The following is a 20,451-nucleotide window of genomic DNA, read 5'->3' on the forward strand; positions in this document are numbered from 1 at the left end:
TTTTGAGTGTGTACACTGATTTGAGAACGGTTCTCCAGAGATGCGCATGCTCTTCATAGTGGACTGTATGATGCTCTCGCGTAAGATCCGGGCCCGAGGAAGGATGAATGCAAATTTCAAAGATGGCGGCGGAGGGAGGAGGGAAGGAGATGAACGAAATTAAAACTCAGTTCACCACCCGGGAAGGCGCCTACAAACTCCTCACTCACTCCGAATATAGCCGCCCCAACAGGGTGCCTTTTAATTCACAAGGTTCTAACCCCGTCAAAGTCTCTTTCGTCAACGTCAACGATCAGTCTGGCAACGGCGACAGAATCTGTTTCAATGTGGGCCGGGAGCTCTACTTCTATATCTACAAAGGCGTCAGAAAGGTAAACACGGCCCTCTCCGTTTGCGACTCAAGTTTTCCCTGCAGCTAGTTTGCTTGGCAACTTGCTTAGATAGGCGCACAGTGTTGTGGCTCCTTTGAGACAGGGCTGTATTGCGAAGTCTGGGTTAGTTTGGGAATTGATGGCAGCCAGCTAGCTGCAAGCTAACATTTAGCATTAGTGTTGTGGTATGCACAACACGGCTAGTTCTAGCGTTCACTAGCATGCTAGACAGCTAGCAGTGTTACCAGAAGTAACGCTACCCTTCTAAGCTGATAGCGTCCTAAGCTGATAGCGCAGGCCCCGCTTCACCTGCTGCGGACGACCCGTGACAGTGAATGCAAACACAGGCAAAAGCCCTCTGCTTCGAATTTACGCATATGTTAATAACTTCGTGGTTAACTTGTTTGACCTCCGCTGCTCTTCAAGTCGGCTGTTTTGTGACGTGACACTCAAAGCATTGGTGTAGACCGAGTCCCCGATGACTGAGAAGCCCAAGCTAAGCTTCAGAGACCTGTAAATGTATGACTCAGCTGGGCTTTTTGGAACGGTGGTGTCATTCTGACTTTCTGCGCATCGGAATTATTTAGACTCTAGTGTTGGAAGCTAACATTAGCCTTTTCCGATAGACCTGTTTTCGCGTCTGGCCTGGCCAGGACGCACAAGTGCAGGTTTGTTTTCCGTTGGCCTAAATCAACACATTATACAAAGGCATTGACAGTGTCTGCTAATTAGTATTGCTCCAGTGAACCAAATGTTTCCTACATAGTTGAGGCGGCTGCATCTTTTTATTTCAGTTATTTAATGGAAGAGAGCGAGGGCTGTTTGCGGCCACCTAGATTGCTGTGTCCATGTCCCGTTCGTCCATCGCAGTGAGTGCATAGGCGAGTTTTCAGGCTAAACAAACAAGTGGCCACCACCAGCGTCGCTGATTTTGCGCACTGGTCTGGCGTTGGTGGCAGCCGATGCATCACGAGGGTCGGGTTAGCTGCCTGCCTGCGCGCTTCATATAGTTTGGCCCGTGTTCCATTTGTCTTGGCATGTAGTTTGTGCACTGAATACAGGACATGCCATTGTTACGGGGACATTTGTCCCGAAACGCTTTGCCTCCCGTGTGCCGTTGGTGGCTTGGGATGGTTGAAAACAGATGCTTTTGTCTGTTGTCACTGCTGCTGCTGTATGGGACAGTGTGTGGCTGACTGACTGACGTGTTTGGCTTGTTGAGAGCCAAGTAACTCAGTTTGCACACTGTTGATAAACAAGCGGCCCTGTGAGGGCCAGCAAGGTAGGAAATAACAAATTTAAGCAGAAATGCGACCCTCCCCGAGTCATGCATTTACGTTGGCTCGACTCGCCTGGACTGCCTGCCTTGACTCTATGGTCGGTGCTGAAAGTGGCTGTGTGAGGATTTCCAAGACTCTCACCCGTCAGGATTCCTGCACATGGCCTGCCTGCCTGGACAGCTTAATGACTTGGCTGTTCCGAAACCTAGCAGATGAAAGGCTACTCTGTCTGTCTTGTAAGAAAAAAAAAATAGCCAGTTGATAAGATTCGAGTTGTTGACAGTTGAGGCTGGATGCCTGCCTCTGCATCTTGCCATCATATTATCTTTGGGGAGTCAAACGTACCTTTCAGTCTCTGTGTCAGTGCCTCTGTAATGTGTCTACACAACAAGAAAAACCGCACAGAAAAGTTTTCCGCATCGCTTTCGGTGCCCCCTGTGTGTCATTGTGCCTGGGCTCGTGTATGTCACCATGGTAATTGGGCAAGCTGGCAGATTCATTCAGCAGCTGGGCAAAATATTCATCTTATTCATTCACTCACCACTTTCCGTGTGTGTGTGTGTGTGTGTGGCTGTGGCTGTGGCTGTGTGTGTGCACATTTGTTTGTGTGTGTGTGTGGCAGGCTGCCGACCTTAGCAAGCCGATCGACAAGCGCATCTACAAGGGCACGCAGCCCACGTGCCATGACTTCAACCACCTGACGGCCACGGCCGAGAGCGTCTCGCTCCTAGTCGGCTTCTCCGCTGGCCAGGTGCAGCTCATAGACCCCATCAAGAAGGAGACCAGCAAGCTCTTCAATGAAGAAGTAAGCACTGTGTGTGTGTGTGTGTGTGTGTGTGTGTGTGTGTGTGTGTGTGTGTGTGTGTGTGTGTGTGTGTGTGTGTGTGTCATCATCTTTGAAGGGGAGAGCTGAATGGTTTTGATGAGTCAGCCTCGTCCATCCTATTGTAGGCTATATCAGAAGTTGAATGTGGCGTTTCGGAAGTGTTTTAGACGTGTGTGTGAGAGAGCGAGAGAGAGAGAGAGAGTGTGTGTGCGTGTGCGTGTGTGTGTGTGTGTGTGTGTGTGTGTGTGCGTGTGTGCGTGTGTGCGTGTGTGTGTGTGTGTGTGTGTGTGTGTGTGTGTGTGCGTGTGTGCGTGTGTGCGTGTGTGTGTGTGTGTGTGTGTGGGAGAGAGAGTGAGTGAGATGAAGTGTGGTCCTTCACTGCTGTCTTTTTGTGTTAGCTGGAGAGGGGTCATGAGAAATGTCTGAGCTCTTCTTTTCATTGCCCGTCTAGCTAGTGTAGCCGTATTCATCACTGTACTGCATTTTACCAACTCATGGATAAGGGAAATAAATATCTGTCTTCAATGATGCTGTTGGTCTGCAGTAGCGGTTGTTTGTTTCCTCTTGGAATTCCTTCACTGATTTCTTAATTGTTGACTGCTCGTCATTAAATGAGGTCTGCAGATTGCGTATGAGTTCCAAAACTTAATTTAATACACAAAACATAGTCAAGGAAAATATGGTAGCATGCATTTTTCAATAGTTATCTAGCTTGAAGTGTGGCACATGGGAGATTAGGTTTGTGTGTGCACACCCTCTCACTTTCAGAGATAGTAAATGTATGTGACCATGCAAACTCATGTGGGTACAATTGTGTTTGAATGTTTGAAATGTTGCTGTAACTAAACTCTTCCCTTTTTTTCCCCCACCACCCTTTCTTCCCTAATTTCCTTCATTCTCTTATCTCCTGCCACCCCCCCCCCCCCCACACACACACACACACACACACAAACACACAAATAACAACAACTACAACCATCTCCTGATCTTTTGTCACCCTCCTCCCCCAATCTCTCCCTAAACCCCACACTCAATGTATTGCCACCCACCAACCAACCCACCCACCCACATCTGTGCGCCTCCCGCCCTCAGAGACTAATAGACAAGTCGCGGGTGACGTGCGTGAAGTGGGTGCCGGGCTCGGAGAGCCTGTTCCTGGTGGCGCACTCGAGCGGCAGCATGTACCTGTACAACGTGGAGCACACCTGCGGCACGGCGGCGCCCCACTACCAGCTGCTGAAGCAGGGCGAGAACTACGCCGTGCACACCTGCAAGAGCAAGCAGGCGCGCAACCCGCTGCTGCGCTGGACGGTGGGCGAGGGGGCGCTCAACGAGTTTGCCTTCTCACCCGACGGCAAGCACCTGGCCTGCGTCAGCCAGGACGGCTTCCTGCGCGTCTTCAACTTCGACGCCGTGGAGCTGCACGGCACCATGAAGAGCTACTTCGGCGGCCTGCTGTGCGTCTGCTGGTCGCCCGACGGCAAGTACATCGTGGCGGGCGGCGAGGACGACCTGGTGACCGTCTGGTCCTTCCTGGACTGCCGGGTCATCGCCCGGGGACACGGCCACAAGTCCTGGGTGAGCGTGGTGGCCTTCGACCACTGCACCACCAGCGTGGAGGAGAGCGAGCCGCTGGAGTTCAGCGGCAGCGACGAGGACTTTCAGGAGCAGCCGCCTCCTCCGCCTCCCCAGCCGCCACCTCCCCCCGCCCAAAACACCTCCTCCTCCACCTCCTCCTCCTCGGCCCCCGGCGGGGGAGGCGCAGCGGGCTCTGGGTCGACCTCGTCGCAGCAGCAGCAGTACGGTCGTGACCGGGCCAACAGCACGCAGTCGCGCCTCTCCAAGCGCAACTCCACCGACAGTCGGCCGGTGAGCGTGACGTACCGCTTCGGCTCGGTGGGCCAGGACACTCAGCTGTGCCTGTGGGACCTCACCGAGGACATCCTCTTCCCCCACCTGCCGCTCTCGCGGACGCGGACGCACACCAACGTCATGAACGCCACCAGCCCCCCCGGAGGAGGAGGAGCAGGGGGAGTGGGGACGACGGGGGGTGGGTCGGGGTCAGGGGCGGCTGCCGGGGGCAGTAGCAGCACCACGGGGGGCTCCATGTCCACTACTACCACCACCACCACTGGGGGCTCGTCGTCAACCGTGACGACGGGAGCCAACAGCAGCAGCAACCCCAGCACCAACGGCAACAACAGCGGCGCCAACACGCCCAACGCGCCCAACTCCCTGCCCGCCACGCTGCCGCGCTCCAACAGCCTCCCGCACGGCGCCGCCGCGGCAGGAAGCGGAAACAGCAGCAGCGGCGGAACGGGAACAGGAACCGGAACCGGCGGCAGCAGCAGTACAGGAAGCGGCGGCACCACGGGAGGAAGCAGCGGCGGCGGCAAATCCAGCCTGATAGATGGAGGCACCAGCCTGGCGGCGGGCATGGTGGGCAAGTTCGCCACGCTGTCGCTGCACGACCGCAACAAGGACCGGCATGGGCACCAGCACCACCACCACAGCAGCAGCGGCGGCGGGCACCACGAGAAGGACCACAAGCGCAACCACAGCATGGGCCACATCAGCAGCAAGAGCAGCGACAAGCTCAACCTGCTGGCCAAGCAGAGCAAAACGGACCCGGCCAAGACGCTGGGCACGCTGCTGTGCCCGCGCATGGAGGACGTCCCCCTGCTGGAGCCGCTCATCTGCAAGAAGATCGCGCACGAGAGACTCACCGTGCTCATCTTCCTCGAGGACTGTTTTGTCACCGCCTGCCAGGAGGGATTTATTTGCACATGGGCGAGGCCCGGCAAAGTGGTAAGTTCCCCTTGATTTGAGAAAACTGGGAGAGAGAGGAGGAGAGTGCATGCAAAAGAGAGACAGGTAGGATGAGGAGAAGGGGAGAGAGGAGACTACAGATCACTGGAGATATGTGTTTTATTTGTATGACTAGTCTGTCCAGAAGTTCCTTTTGATTTGAGAAAACTGAGAGAGATGGATAGTGCAAAAGAGAGAGAGAGAGATGGGGAGAAAGGTAAAAAAAACCAGATCTCTTGACTATTTATCTGTCTGTTAGTCTGTCTGTTTCTGTTCAGTCTGTCCCATTCCCCTCTCCCACCACACATTGTCCCACCAAACGACTAACTAACCAACCAACCAACCAACGTGTCACGCCACACCTCTGCATTAAAATGGTGGTAGAAAAGAAGAGCCCTCCCCACCCCTCCCCTACCTCCCTCCTTACCCCTCCTTTTTATGCATGTCCGCTCTCACTGCCCTCAGCTGTCCACATCTGCAAATTGTTGCTCTCATCTCATCATGCTCAACAGGCTTTCTCCATCACCCACCGGGCAAAGTCTGTAGTGTGTGTGTGTGTGTGTGTGTGTGTGTGTGTGTGTGTGTGTGTGTGTGTGTGTGTGTGGTGGGTAGGGATGGCGAAAATTGAAAAAACTCTTAACCGGCTACTGAGACTCATTAACCGGTGGTTAACCGGTTAACCGGTAATCTTGAATTATACAACGTTCGCGTCTTTTTTTCACATAAGCCTTTTTTTTTGCTGTGCAGACAGGACCTGCCATGTCCAGCCACTATTGCCAGATGGAAAATGCTGAATTATCGTACTAAAACCTCAACATTATCGTTTTTTGGGGGGCTTTTGGGGAGGAAATTATCATTATAATTATTATTATTATTACAAGCGGTTAACCGGTGGCAGAAAATGTTAACTGGTTAAAGTTGATCCGGTCGACTATCGGTTAACCGGTTACCGGTTAACATCCCTAGTGGTGGGCGTGCCCATGAGCGTGACCTAGCGTAATGGTAGCTGCTCCTGTTCTGGTTTTGGCTCCTATTCCTCTAAGACTTTTTCTGCTCGGAGGGCCATGCCTTTTCTCTCTCGCTCGCTCTCTCTGTCTCTCTGTGTCTCTCTCTCTCTCTCTCTCTCTCTCTTCCCTCTATCTCTCGCTGTCTTCATAAACCTTCCTCATCTCCATGTTTAATTGGCTTTATTTGTCTCTCCCTCCCGTCTACTTGGCTGCCTTTGTCTGCTCCACGGCAGATCTCATTGGGTCCCCATCCAGCCGCATGCGCTCGGCTAGAACGATTAGCAATCACCAAGATGCATATCTTTACTTGTTCTCTGTGTGACTCTGTGTGTGCCTGTGTGTGCGTGCCTGATTGCCTGTGTGAGCGTGCCTGATTGCCAGTGTGTGTGCGCGCGTATGTGTGCGCATGCGCCTGAGTTACTGTGTTTGTGTGTTAGTTGGGACTCTGTCTTCATTCTAAGGCAAATAGAAACTCAGAATTTCCAATAGAGCCGGAGGTGTACTATAATGGGTGACAGACAGATAAGACTCAGGTAGTGTTTTCAGGCCGACCAAGACCGTGCCAGTGTCCGCTCCCGCACCAGTTGTGTTCGGAACTAAAGTGCTTAGCTGTTGTGTTCATCATAACAGGCTCTAAACTTTTCCGCAAATGATCATGTCATATTACCCGGATGAACCTGCTGACATCCGCGTTGTCGTCATGGTTTGCAAAGAAAAATTTGGTATTTCAGTTCACATCACAAACCAACTTTCCGATTCTGGAACACTCAGATTCGCCAGTTCGAATGACCAGCATTGTGGCACATCTTGCTGTTCATCATCTCAAACCATTGTGGGAGTGATGATATCAATACTAGGGCTGGGTTCAAAAGATCGAATCGCGATCCGATATCGATTCACGTTCGAAAAGGACGATATCGATTCACAACTTTGTGGATCGATCTTTTGCCGATCATCATTGGCGCTATTTTCTCATCCCCATCCTGTAGCTCTCTTCCACAGTTTCCCACTTCATTCTCACATACCAAGGTATTTCATGTTTGTTGTTGGCATCAAAGGCTGAGATATTTCGGTTTTTATAACCGGTCCTAGAATTCTAGGCATAAATGGGTTAAAGTGACAGCCCAGCAATACAAAGATCGATATGGAATCGAATCGGATCGGATCGTGGATCGAATCGGATCGTAGCCTTCTGGATCGGAATCGAATCGATCCAGGAAATTTGGATCGATTCCCAGCCCTACTAAATACAAGAGCATTCAATACTTCCTATTTTTAGGCATCATTGTGCATATTCGCGTCGATCTGGGGGTCTGTTTGTGTCTGTGTGTATGTGTGTCTCTACATACGCTTCCTTTCATGCTACCATTGTTATTATTTTGAAGAGTTGTACATTAGCGAGACCAAGCCCATGTTCCTACACCTGCAATCTCTCTCTCTCTCTCGCTCTAGCTCTCGCTCTTTCTCTCTGTCATTACAGCCAAATCATGTGGCATCCATAGAATACAGACCACGAAGTTGAGAGGAAACATGCAAATTTACATGCAGTGTTGGTGGATACTAAATATGCATCATGTGACCCCTTGGCCCTATAGCTTACAGTGGGATGCATTGCAATAATCATGCTACTTTTGAAGTCCTAGTATGAGAGCAAGAAGAAAATTAGCATTGTGTGGATTGGAATAGTCAAAGAGAAATGCTTTTGAAAAACGCACTCTTTCTTTTTCTCCCAATGCCAATGTTTGTTTTTTTGTTTTCTTTTCACAGGGTTTATTGTCATCCCAAAACCAAGCCAACTCACCCAGTGGGACTGTAGTATAGCCACAATATTTCTGCTGCTAAGAATCCTGCATCACAGATGTTGAGTCACACAGAGGTGGATGCTGCTCCTCACCCTCAAAAGCATTGCAAGTTTTTTTCCCCCCTTTATTTTGTTTCTTTTTTCTTTTCTTTTCCCCTTTACTCCGTTTCTTTTCCTTCCCAATCTCCACTCCCTGCTGAGATCTTTATATTTTTGGTTGTCACACATGCTGCCCCAGAGTTTAGATGGTGGATGTGCTTAAATGCAGACACAAGAGAAAAGAAGGAAAAAAGGGTGTGGTGCAATTTTTTTGGATTTTTTTTTTTTTTTTTGGAAAGTGGCAGGTGTATTCCCAGAGTTTTTAAGAGTTGTATTTATTTTATTTTTATTACCCTTTTTTTGCTAACAGACATCTGCTTGACTTCAGTTTTTTGCCCCCACTTTTGCCCTCCTTCTCAACTTTCCCCTCTCCCCCACTCCCAATCATGCTCTTCTGCTCGGCTTCTGTTCGGATCATGGTTGACTAAGTGAGCCGTACGACTGACGAATCAATCAGTGGTAAGAATCCGACCGGCCCATGATGTTCTCAAATACAGAGGGGTGGGAGGCACGAGAGCGAGAACTTTGCCGCCCTCCAAATTCCTCCTCTCCTCATCCCGTCCCCCCCTCTTCCTCATCCTCCTCCTCCTCCTCCTCCTCTTAATTCCTTTTTCTTTCCTCATTGAGAACTTTGCACTGATTTTTTTTTTGTCTTTTTTGTTTTGTTTTGTAATAACTACTATAAAGGATTTAAAGAAATGGAAAGGTTCTGAGGATGGCCTCCACGCACTTGGCTTTGTGATCCTCTGTCTTGAAATTTGAAATCTGAAAAAGCTGGATGCTGCAATCATAGTTTTTTAAAACGAGAAAAAAAATTGTTTGCACTTAATAGTTTATTAGAAGAGAATGGCTTTACATTTTTGTGTGTGCGCGCAAGGACTCACAGACAGAAATAAGGAGGAGAATTATGAACTGATAACTTTGTATCTATTGAGCATTTATTTTAATATTGTTTCAGATCAAAATCTGCTCTGTATAATATTGTACAATATTGTAATTCAGTGATTTGATGGGGCGAACAGCGAACCCGATCAGTGCTCTAGTGGACATTTTTGTCATCATTAAAGGAAATAGTGATCTTTCTTAAGCAGAAAACTATACATATTAATAATATTAAAATAATCTTAAATATGCAGGTTTCTGTTTTTTTCTTTATTTTCTCTTGTACAGATATTCATCCAGAGGTATTTTGGTATAGGAGATTTTTTGTGTTCAATGCTCTCATCTACGAGCTGAAGCGCTTACCTATTGTTAACAGATTCACGAAAGAATGAGAGAACGTAAGAAAGAAGAGAAATAACGTAGTACAGCAGGGGCTGTTCAGGCTCTAATATTATATGAAGCTCAGGAAGTCTCCGAAAAGACTAAAGATACAAACAAAAAAGCTAAAAAATTATGGCTAGTTCATATTTTGCCTACCAACAGCAATGCTATTACTCAATGTAACGCTAAGTAACACCCAACTAGGAACAACTAGATTTGAAGTTGAACAGTAGGACCCTTATCTGTGTCAGACACTTCAATGTTTTTTACTGTATCTTCTTTTGTGACTACCAATCATTGTTGATGAAGCCTACGTTGACTCCACGCTAACTGGGGAATGGAGGAAGACACTGACATGGTCATACCCTTGGTTTTTTCAATGTGGTTGACATTTTACATCTCACCTTTTGTTCTGTATTAAAACGAGAACGTATATGAATGTGTGGCCTCCTCCTTGGGTTACTGCCAGACGACTTCCATCTTCCAAGTTCTCTCAAGTGGTCTGTGTGTTTTTATTTTAGTTTGTTTGTTTTTATTTTGCTCTCCCCTGTTTTATGTCACCAATTTTCATGGTGTGGAGAGACACATTTCTGTCACTCTTGTCTTGTCCTGGGAATAAAGAATTCATATAGTTGATTTCTAACTGGAACCGAATACATGTTTGGCATCACCATTTATTTCTGAATAACCACTCTGGTGATGTGGAAATATTTTGAGTGGGACATTTTTTTAAATCCCTGGAGCAGGTCATTTTAATTACGGAGATATTATTCCCATGAGCTCAGTGCGTGGTCATGTCTGTAATGGGGGACAACAGGAGAACATGAAGAGTGAAGAAAACTTGAAATGTGTTAAGTCAGCACTTCATGCGTGTTTCATTGCCTAAACCTACCAGGGGAATCTGTATACGGCATCTATATGGTGAAAATTATTAAATGTATTTATAATTTAATATTAATCTATTAAGGTCTCACAAACGTGCCATCTAAGATGGTCCACCTGTAGTTGGTTTATGCATAGTGGAATAGGCTATGATTACATGAAACTATTGAATGTGCACTTAATAGAAAATCTGTAATCTGTTAATAGAAAATCTGACGTGATGAACAGTATGACTAAGCTTCAAATGCCAATTTGTGTTCTGTGTGCAGTCATGATGCCTGATAAGGAAATGCGCTCTGACATCCTCAATTCACTTAATGCCGCAAAGAGGGGGAAAAGGCTGCTCGTTCTTAAATGTTAACTACATTCTTTATTGCCATGGCATTTGTGTAAGCAGTGCAGAAGACGGACAAATTATTCACAGGAAAAGGTGACTACAAGAGGAAGTTGAAGGTTGACGACAAACAAACACTTAATACAGCTCTGTCTCTATATTTATCCTTGACCATCTATGAGAGTCTTTTGTTTTAACAGTGGTACAAGAAGGTCACATTGGGAATGCACAACCTCTCATCAAAGAATGTTGGTGAAAAACAAATGTCTCCTCTCATCATTTCTTCCGTTATACTGTGATGACCATCTTCAACAATGACATGGTGATTCTATACCGTCGATACATACAGCCTTTTATCTAGTATACCATTTAACAGATGTGTATAAATACTGCTGGCTCAGCAGTTCCAGGGGATGGAGTTGGTGTCACCAGAAGCTGACAGGATTCTCCACCTCTTGACTTTACAGGTCCTTGCCACTGGGTGGCATTGTGTGTATATGTGATTTTTTTTTTTTTTAGAATGAACACACACTGTTCCATTCCTGAACCTGTATGATGTCCAAGTGGTTTCATTCAGGTAGTTCATTGTGTATGGGCACAGTTACAGGTAGCTTGCGGTTGCTCAGTATTGTCCACGCTTCCGGTCCAAAGGGGGCATGTAGTATCTTTTGAAAGTGTTGCGGTGAGGATCTTCTCTGGGCTGGGGGTGTGGAGGGTGGGGGCACAAAGGAAGAGGAATAAGCACAGGGTGAGTCTACATGGAGTCATGGGAGTCAGTACATCACCTAAGCTGAAATGCAACGCTCAATAGTTCTGCACTTGGACTGTATAATGAGACACCATACAATGACGTGATGGCCAGGGATTCGGCTATGATGTTATCACTATATAAATAAATAAGAAACGTCCATTGTCAAATGAGGAGCAGTGAACATATAGGTGTGCTCTTTTCACTGTATTAATCATCTCATCCCTAACATCCAACTGACGTCGAGTACCAGTATCTCTAGCTCACGTACAGTGAAGTGTGACAAGGCCATAGTCATTCTCAATCTTCAAGCACTTTTGTTGTTTCTCAGTGGTAGTAACTGACCCAACACTGATGTAAAGTGTATTTTTTCCTAGTGCTGTTGCGAATGAAGCACTATAAAACCCCAAGGCCAGACTTTGAGTGCCTCTGTGAAGTAGAGGCGTGATGGCACATTTATAACTCTTCAGAGAGATGTCTCACCTTCACCAGGCGGGGGTGGCACTTCTTGGAGGTGATGGCAGGCAGGGAGCCCCTGTGCGTGATGGTTAGGGCAGGCAGGCTGGAGACTGGATAGGTGATCTTGGGCGAGGGCATGATGTTTAGCTTGGGCAGCTCCACGGGGAACCTCTGCGTGTTGCACCGCAAGACTGGATCACCCACATGCTTCAGATGATGCTGGGATGGGGGGGGAGAGACGATGACAACGGCAAATGTAAACAACGTGTGTGGTTTAGAGCAGTGTTTCCCAACCAGGGGTATGTGTACCACTAAGGGTACGCCAGCACACTGCAGGGGGTACTTGGAATTATTATAACAAATGTATGGAGTAGTCACATCAGGACAGAGAAGGCGATATAGAACATGAATTAAGGGGTACTCATGGCACAACTTTGAGGCTTAGGGGGTACGTGAGACAAAAAAGGTTGGGAAACATTGGTTTAGAGTATAACATTTCTGTTTTCTTTCAGAGGGCATGAAGGGATGGGCGGAGGGAGGGGAAGGGGGAGCGGTAGGGCGTGTTTGGATTAGCAAGGTGAGTACGGAGTCTCATCTTTCCCAGTACGGCACACAGACAGTCACATGTTGATGCAGAAAGTCACATGACACCTGAGAAAAGGCGTGGGACAGCAGGCTACATTATACAAGTATTTAACAGTTGTAAGCAGATTGTCATTAATTCCAAAACATTTAGGCAATTTGAGGCCTGGAATTGTTTCCTACTCTCTGTCCTTAACTCTAATAATCTGCATGAGGTGAGGGGCTTGTCTCATCTTTCCTTTCCTTTCTTTCTTTCTTTCTCTATTTCTCTATTTCTTTCTTTCTTTCTTTCTCTATTTCTCTATTTCTTTCTGCCTTCCCTCCTCCCTCCCTACATGTCTCCTTTATTGTCTGGTGATCTCTCTCTCTCTCTCTCTCTCTCTCTCTCTCTCTCTCTCTCTCTCTCTCTCTCTCTCTCTCACTGTCCCACCTGTCTCCTTCCTTGTCTGGCGATGCGCCACAGCTGGTCCACAGAGCTGGGTGTCCCGCTGGTCTCTCCCCCCTCCACCGTCCCGATGGCTCTCCTCAGGCTCACCGCACGCTTCTCCACCGCACTGGGGGAGAGGCAAGAGAAGGCAAGAACATACACACACACACACACAAGGATGTCAGCAAACAAACACAAATGAGCAAAGACAGCAAACATTTAATATTTGGTAACGTCTAATATTTTGGGGTTTATTAAGATGGCTGCCGTTTATTTGACTTACGGGCCTCTGCTTTTGTCTGCTTAAGATAAAACCTTTTTCTACTGTCCAGACTGATTGCCAGTTCAGATGTCATCTTCCTACTAAGATAGTAAAACAGGTACTCTTCACACCTGCTTGCTCATCCTAATTTGCCTAAAATGGGTATCCTCAGTGCATAAACACCTACAGAACTGATTAGATAAAACGGTAACACTTTATTTTAGGGATACATCTATTAGCACTAATACATACAATGTTAATGCCTGCATAAGTAACTTGTAAGGCATGTACTAAGCAAATGCTAAGGCCTACTAGGTCCTTACTAAGGTTAAATTGGTAATAAATCCCTTATTGTGCATGAACAAGACATTTGCGAATACATGCCTAACAAATGTTTGATTTTGCTTTGTACATGCCTTACAAGTTACTTATACAGGCACATTGTATGTATTAGTGCTAATACTTTGTAGATGTATCCCTAAAATAAAGTGTTAACGATAAAACTGATTTGTATACTGTTATATATCAGGTTTATTAGCTAAACACAGTCCTATAAAAGAGGTATGGAGGTGCTACCGTTGCTCCTTGAAGAAGGTGTGCGTCAGTGCGGTGCGTGCGCTGATGCGTTCCTCGGGGTCGTAGGCCAGCATCTGGTAGAGCAGGGAGAGTGTGCTGGGGGGCACCTGGGGGATGAGGTGGGAGATGCCGCAGCCCTTCCGCGGGGGGAAGTCAAACCGCATCGCCCTAGACCTTTGCCATAGAACCGAAAACAAACACACACACACACACACACAACAAGCAGGAGACAAGACAGACACCACACACACAAGGGAGAGGACAGAACAGGGCAGGAAGCAGCCTTACTTATGTTTCTGCCCTGCACCTCTCTGTAATTAATCAGCAGGCCATCCTATCTGTGTAGCAGTGAGGATGTGCTCTGGCAGATCATTAGGCATGTTTGAAATCGTCCGCACCGTAAAGAATGCAGTGTTAGAGTATAGAGTACGCTGGGACAAAATATACTCTTGAAGATGTAAAGTCAACTGTGTGTAATGAACACTGCAGCATGTACTGTGCGGCTGGATTGAAGCGGTGGGACATCAAAATTTGAAATAGTTTTAGTCAGGAGGGTTTGCATGGGACATAAGCATAGGGCAGGGTTTCCCATAGAACATTTCTTAGTCATGATGGGTGGGGGGTAGCTGGAGTCAGTGACAACAATCATGATGGAAAGACCATCTTTCATATAGAATATGAACACAAAATGCAAAAAAATGCAATTAGAGGTTTTTGAAAATGCAGAAATTGCATTCACAATTCCAAATATCCAAATCCAATATATTTTCAGGGGACCTCATCAAAGTGGTAGGTGTTTGTTGTCGTTGCCGTTGACCTTGTTATACCAAACCTCATGTTATACCACACCTTCCCATACCTGTGCATGTGGTATGCTCAGATGTGGACGATCTTGTCTAAAACCCCATAGTTAAGGTCCAAAAGACTAATCGCTTTGTGTCAAACAGAGGACTTCAAACAAGCCCTTCAGATCAATTCCTCTCACAACCTGAACCTCACTGATATTTTGTACAATTTCTACAATATCCAGATTTCAACCTTTTTCAAATTTAATTTAGTGACTTCCAAAACTAAAGTGTGTCTGTGTCTGTGTAGAGTACTGTCCTGGAATGCTCTTTTTTAATTGTTTCCTGGTGGACTCTAAGTTGCTTGGCCCCTACAGTACTTAGTGAACACTTTTCCATAGCCTGTTTTAAAGGGACACTGTGCAGGATATGGTCAAAAAGGTACTGCAACTATGCTGCTCATTGAAAATGTGTTGCCTATTGCCAAATCTTTTCATGTAAGTTTACTAAGTAATAAATGAATATTTTCTAGTATGGTCCAAGTAGAGACATTTTTGCAGCTAAAAAGGTCTATTTTTGGAAATTCAAAATGGCGGACCATGGAGACCAAAATAGTGGACCAAGATCCCCCTTTTCATGTATGAAAAGTGCAACTTTTCCAGTCATAATGAATACTTAGAATTTGATGGTGGTGGTAAGTATTCATGAAAAAGGTAACATTAGTGAATGGGCAGCATGAATTCTGGAAATAAACAACTAAAAATCTCACACAGTGTCCCTTTAATGCTTTAATGTTATGTATTCCTCATCAATGCCATGCAGACAGTACTTTGCGCCCCACAGAGCAATAGATTGGCTTAATACGGACTTAACTGCTGTGAAGGAGTAAAGTCTTCATGGTAATTAAAGGGAAATAATAAAGAGAATGGAGGATTAAACACCTACTGTTTGAACTTCTGAAGCACATCGTTGTCTGGCGTCCCCAGCACATCATGGATCTTGTCGACCTGGTCAATCTCATTGGATCCGGGAAACAAGGGGCTCAGACTATGACAAAAAACACATTAGAGTCATTTTATACTTTCTATAATCATGTACAATGCAATCTGTTTTCAATTCTTTAGTAGCAGCTCATCACATCTCTCCTCAACAAACTATCGTTAAACTACATTTTACTCAGTCTTTTGTGGATTGTTCCCCCAGTGCATACAAGTATCAATACATCAAAAGATACATCAATGTCTCTGGTTGCTATAGCACTGCTGAAGTTAACTAAGCTGACATCACAAAACCCAGAACAAGCAGTATCATGAGCCGAGATGAGTGGGGCAGGTAACAGGCATTGAAAAACAGTGATGATGATATTATATAGTGAAAGGTCAACGTGCCCCATCAATGACATTGTACAAATTGTATGATTGTATAACTAAAGTAACACATGATGTAATTTGACATTCAATGGACATCAGTCCAAGCATCCACCTCATAATCTCAAAGAAGACACAGCCGGCACTCCAGATGTCCATCTTGAGGGAGTAGTAGCCGTCGGTCAGCAGGCACTCGGGGGCGCGGTACCAGCGTGTGGAGATGTACTCGGTGTGGGGCGGCTGGGAGTACACACTCCTACATGATCCAAAGTCTGCAAGCTTCAGGACATCATGCTACAGGGCAGAGGCAGCCATGAGGTTTCAAGTCAAACCTGCACTGCAGTCTGGTCAGTGTTAGCTGTTTAATGTGCTTTACTAGTCAAACTTTCTTACCTAAGAATTTATCTTATGTTCCAAATGCTGCTGAATATGTGAATAGTAACTACAATGTAGATACTATTATAATCGGTAAAAAGCTTAAATAATGCTCTAAATTAAGAACACTTACACGAATCAAAATATTCTCTGGCTTCACGTCTCGATGAAAGATCCCATTGCTGTAAGTGAGAAGAAAAGTTTTGATTATTTATTAAATTGGTTAAAATGGACAGAAGTCAGAAGGGAAATCTAACCACCCTGGTTCACACACTTATTACATAGAAATACGTGTTCTAATCCATTTTTCTATGGATATTTCTTTGATTTATTTGATAATTCAACCATTGGAAAGCTCAGTCTCTGCCCTTTCCAATGGTAGGATTAGGACAATTGCCGTGTTGCCACCTCGACTATAAACTGATAGGACCTGTTATTCATTCTCAATGGATTGTCTCAGTCATGTTTCAGTGTACAGGCATTACATTACATTACACTTAGCTGACGCTTTATTTATCCAAAGCGACTTACAGTTCTTTAGGTACAGGGTATTGGTTACAGGCCATAATCTGCTCATTTTCATTGACAAACAATAGAACACATCCGCCTCCTACTGTAAAATCTGCGGTCTGTGTGATCGCGCCCTTAGGCAGACCCAGGGACTGTTCTATTCATTCTAGGAGCATTATGACACGCCCCTTTAGGCAGACCGGAACCTGGTCACGTTAGGTGCCCATGGAAGCCTATTATGTTGGCATATCTCTATATACTTAAAGAATCTCTGGTGGCATGGCTTAGATTGATTTTTAATCCTGCGATGTGACCTGTATTTTGGTTGGATCTGCTCAAAGCAATGACTTCCTTACTCAGAAAGACAAGTTAGGTTGCACCTATTTGGTATCTCCTCGTGCTTCATTGATAACCTCATTACACTCGATAAAAAATTGTCTCAGATTGTCATGACTGTCTTGATGAGAGTCTTGAAACCATTTACATCAGGGGTGAAGAACCAATGTCTCGAGGGCCGTTTGCGGCCCTTGAGGAAGTTTTATCCGGCCCCCGATATAATTTTAATGTTATGCAGCTTCACATGAATATACAATATATACAATATACTGTAGGCCTAAAGTGCAGGAAGAAATCCTGGTTTGTGTTCATAGTACGGCCCTCTGAGGACTTTCACGGCCCTCAGATGAATTTGAAGTGGCCACCAAAATGAAAAAGGTTCCCGACCCCTGATTTACATCATTGCTATCCATTGTTCACATTGGCACAATTGCTAGGAATCGCTGACATACCTTTCTAGGTCAGGTCCCACTTTGCTCTGATTGGTCATTTTAAGTGGCATCATCAGACTCATCAATAACAAAATAATTTAATCTGCATTGAACATACACTATATATACGCTGCCAACTTCCATAGCATATTTTGGTGCATTTTCCCCACACAGTAAAATGGCTGTTATAAGTAATGACACCATCTATCACTAAAGGGAACCATGTCTAGAATTGCAATAATGCAATGCAAGGGCCACAAAACTGGTGGTTTTCATAGAATAGCATTACTCCTCTAGCATGTGCAATACTGTTTTATGTCTGTGCATACAAAATATAGGCAGTAAGCCAATAAGAGCCCTAGCCAACGCTTCCCCAGCAGCAAAAATGCAGTGAATGCATACATTAACTCAATAAATTACACATCATTTCCATTTTCATCTAGAAAACACAGACCATTGATGTGTTTATCCTCTTACCTATGCATATGATCCAGGGATTTGCATAATTGGAACATGTAGTGCTTGATTTTGCTTTCTGGCAAAGGATATTGTCTCCCTGCAGAACAAATACCTGAAATTAGCCTCTATGACAAGAACTAGTAACACATTTTAATATACGGAGCGGAATTCGCATCATTCAAACACAGACAACTTTCATAACTTGTGATTTCGCTAAAATTAAATTGTGCAAAAGAGGTTTTCACAACATATGTGAAATGTACTTTTCACTCATGTCCAGGCATTCATACCTTACCTCTTATAAACTCATAGATGTTCATGTCCATCAGTTCACAAATGAGGGAGAGGGTCCCCGAACCTGCGTCACTACATTTTACATAAAGGCAGGGGAACAGGAAATAAGAACATGATCTTTGCAATTCATTTAATATTTTCCAATAGCGTATGTGTGATTATTGGCAATGTACTTACAACACCAATTCATGAAGCTGGAGAATATTGGGGTGTGGGTTCAAGCATTTCATTGCCTGAACCTCCCTTAAGCTGTTAGCCTGCTCCAGGCTAGACATAAAATGAGATATCATCATTATTATTATTTCTTGCAACTGTATGTAAAATTGAAAGGAGCAGTGTGGTCTGATACAGGCCTAGGCCTACAGTGATTTATTTCTAGTTGTATTATTATTATTATTATTATTATTATTATTATTATTATTATTATTAGGCTATTATTAGGTTATTATTGTATTAGTTGTTGTTATATATATACAAGCTTAGGCCTAGGCTATACCATTTCGCCTTGTTTTCAAAATGCCTCAACTAAATCTAAGAACAATGTAAACTTTGCCCCTAGACTGTGTACAAGGTCATCATGGGGGCATGATGTCATCCAGCGAGGTAGGTACCCCCGTCTCTAATTACAAGCCTGAAGAAGCCGCTCAGACACTCTACCAAACACTACTGCAGGTGCACCATGCAGTGCACGTACCTGTCAATGGACTGCTTTATCGTTTTGCAGGCATAATATTTTCCATCCTTCAGACTCTGGGTCTTGACTACTTCGGAGAACGTCCCCTCTCCAATTTTCTTGATTATTCTGTAATCTAAATGGCACAATAAACATGTTTAATGAATGTGTAGATAAAATACTGTATTTTGCATACTGTATAAACCAGGTGTGAACAAAAGGTTTCACATGGGTCAAATTACAGAGTAGTCAAAAGAATAAATTGCTGAAACATTAGCCTTTCGACAGCAGCAGAGCACCAATAAGGCGAGCAGCCATGCACCGCCCTATTCCAAAACAAACATTTTCTAGCGTTACATTGTATCAGATTGTAATCCATTCGAAATTGTTTACTACAAAATGTTGACTTACTATTCATTCTCCTGTAACGTTAACAGAACGCAAACATCAAAACAACCCACGGCGCGGTTAAAGGAGCTAATATCAAACATTGTGTCAATTTCAATATCACCACGATGCTGACAGTAGTGAATTAAAAAAGATAAAAGGTTAATAAGCCCTTTTTACACCACGAGTCAGCACTCGCCATGTTAGCTGCTGATCTCTGTCTCCATGGTAACCAGGCACGCCTAAACTCTGACCCTAGAGGTGGAAGAGGCGAAACAAGAAACTTTGCTCCGGTGTAACAAGGGAAACTATTTGGTGACCGCTGTCAGTGTCGCTTGTCCTCTTTTGATCTTTGAGAGACATCGTCATCTAGCATGGATGTTACAACATATTCTGGAAATGAATTGTCATACACAACTAATGCATATAGAAAACGTTTGTTCGAGCCATCCTGCGCCTGAAGTCAAGAGTTCTTGGGATGCATAGCCTATGTTTGCGATGGCTGTTTAGCTCATATGAAATAGCTAGATATTTAGCCTTTTATGCCTTACCTCTTTTACTGAGGGAGTTAACGAGGGTTTCAGACCTACGACTATGCCGCTCCTTTTTCTTGTTGGCGTCCATGAAACTGCTTTATGTCATTATTTTCCCATAAAATTACCGCGGCCACAATTTCATTACCTTATTTTCTAAACATCCCATGATGGTTTAATTTAACACACACTGCCATTGCAAACGCCTTTCCCCAGTCCGCATTGGCAACCATTGTTCAAGCAACCCTATTTTTATGACAGAGCTGTTATCAAGAAACACTCCTTCGGCCTCCAAGCAGCCAGCGTCAAACATCTTGTGTACCCCGGCGTCCTCTGACACTCAGCTCAGCAGCATGCACAGCCCTGGCTCATATCTTCATATTATGCACTCGCCCGACCATCGACCTCGGCTCTGGCTCTCGGTGGGGCGCGCGGGTGTGTGTGTCTGTCTGCGCGCGCACGACCTTCCTGGGCGCGTTCGTGTGCTCACGCGTTTCTCTCACAGTCCCTCATGGAACTCGGCTTCCGTAGCTAAGGAAGTGGTCGCATGCGCAGTTTCAGTCAATGCTTGTAGCA

At 45.3% G+C, this 20,451-nt stretch overlaps 2 protein-coding genes across 3 annotated transcripts; one reads left to right on the forward strand and one right to left on the reverse strand.

The window, feature by feature from the left end:
- Nucleotides 1-107: 107 nt before the first annotated feature.
- Nucleotides 108-10,109, forward strand: wdr20a (WD repeat domain 20a). The gene is made up of 4 exons (XM_063183619.1): nucleotides 108-371; nucleotides 2,274-2,456; nucleotides 3,570-5,285; nucleotides 8,060-10,109. The coding sequence occupies exons 1-4, from the start codon at nucleotides 108-110 to the stop codon at nucleotides 8,111-8,113; spliced, it is 2,217 nt and encodes a 738-aa protein (XP_063039689.1). The 3' UTR covers nucleotides 8,114-10,109.
- A 569-nt stretch (nucleotides 10,110-10,678) lies between these two features.
- On the reverse strand, nucleotides 10,679-20,219 carry LOC134434940 (MAPK/MAK/MRK overlapping kinase-like). 2 transcript variants are annotated; one of them, XM_063183620.1, is made up of 12 exons: nucleotides 19,894-20,219; nucleotides 18,977-19,091; nucleotides 18,460-18,549; nucleotides 18,284-18,354; nucleotides 18,007-18,085; nucleotides 16,386-16,434; nucleotides 15,993-16,171; nucleotides 15,455-15,557; nucleotides 13,726-13,904; nucleotides 12,891-13,014; nucleotides 11,903-12,097; nucleotides 10,679-11,371 (listed from the first exon to the last, which is right to left on the reverse strand). In XM_063183620.1, exons 1-12 carry the CDS (start codon nucleotides 19,964-19,966, stop codon nucleotides 11,294-11,296), a joined length of 1,335 nt encoding a protein of 444 aa, XP_063039690.1. In that variant the 5' UTR covers nucleotides 19,967-20,219; the 3' UTR covers nucleotides 10,679-11,293. The 2 variants fall into 2 exon arrangements, with proteins under 2 accessions (XP_063039690.1, XP_063039691.1); XM_063183621.1 differs by having other exon boundaries at nucleotides 13,726-13,899; nucleotides 15,456-15,557; nucleotides 19,894-20,217.
- Nucleotides 20,220-20,451: the final 232 nt, after the last annotated feature.

The sequence above is a fragment of the Engraulis encrasicolus genome, chromosome 19 (assembly GCF_034702125.1).
Source record: "Engraulis encrasicolus isolate BLACKSEA-1 chromosome 19, IST_EnEncr_1.0, whole genome shotgun sequence".
In the NCBI taxonomy this organism is placed as follows: domain Eukaryota; kingdom Metazoa; phylum Chordata; class Actinopteri; order Clupeiformes; family Engraulidae; genus Engraulis; species Engraulis encrasicolus.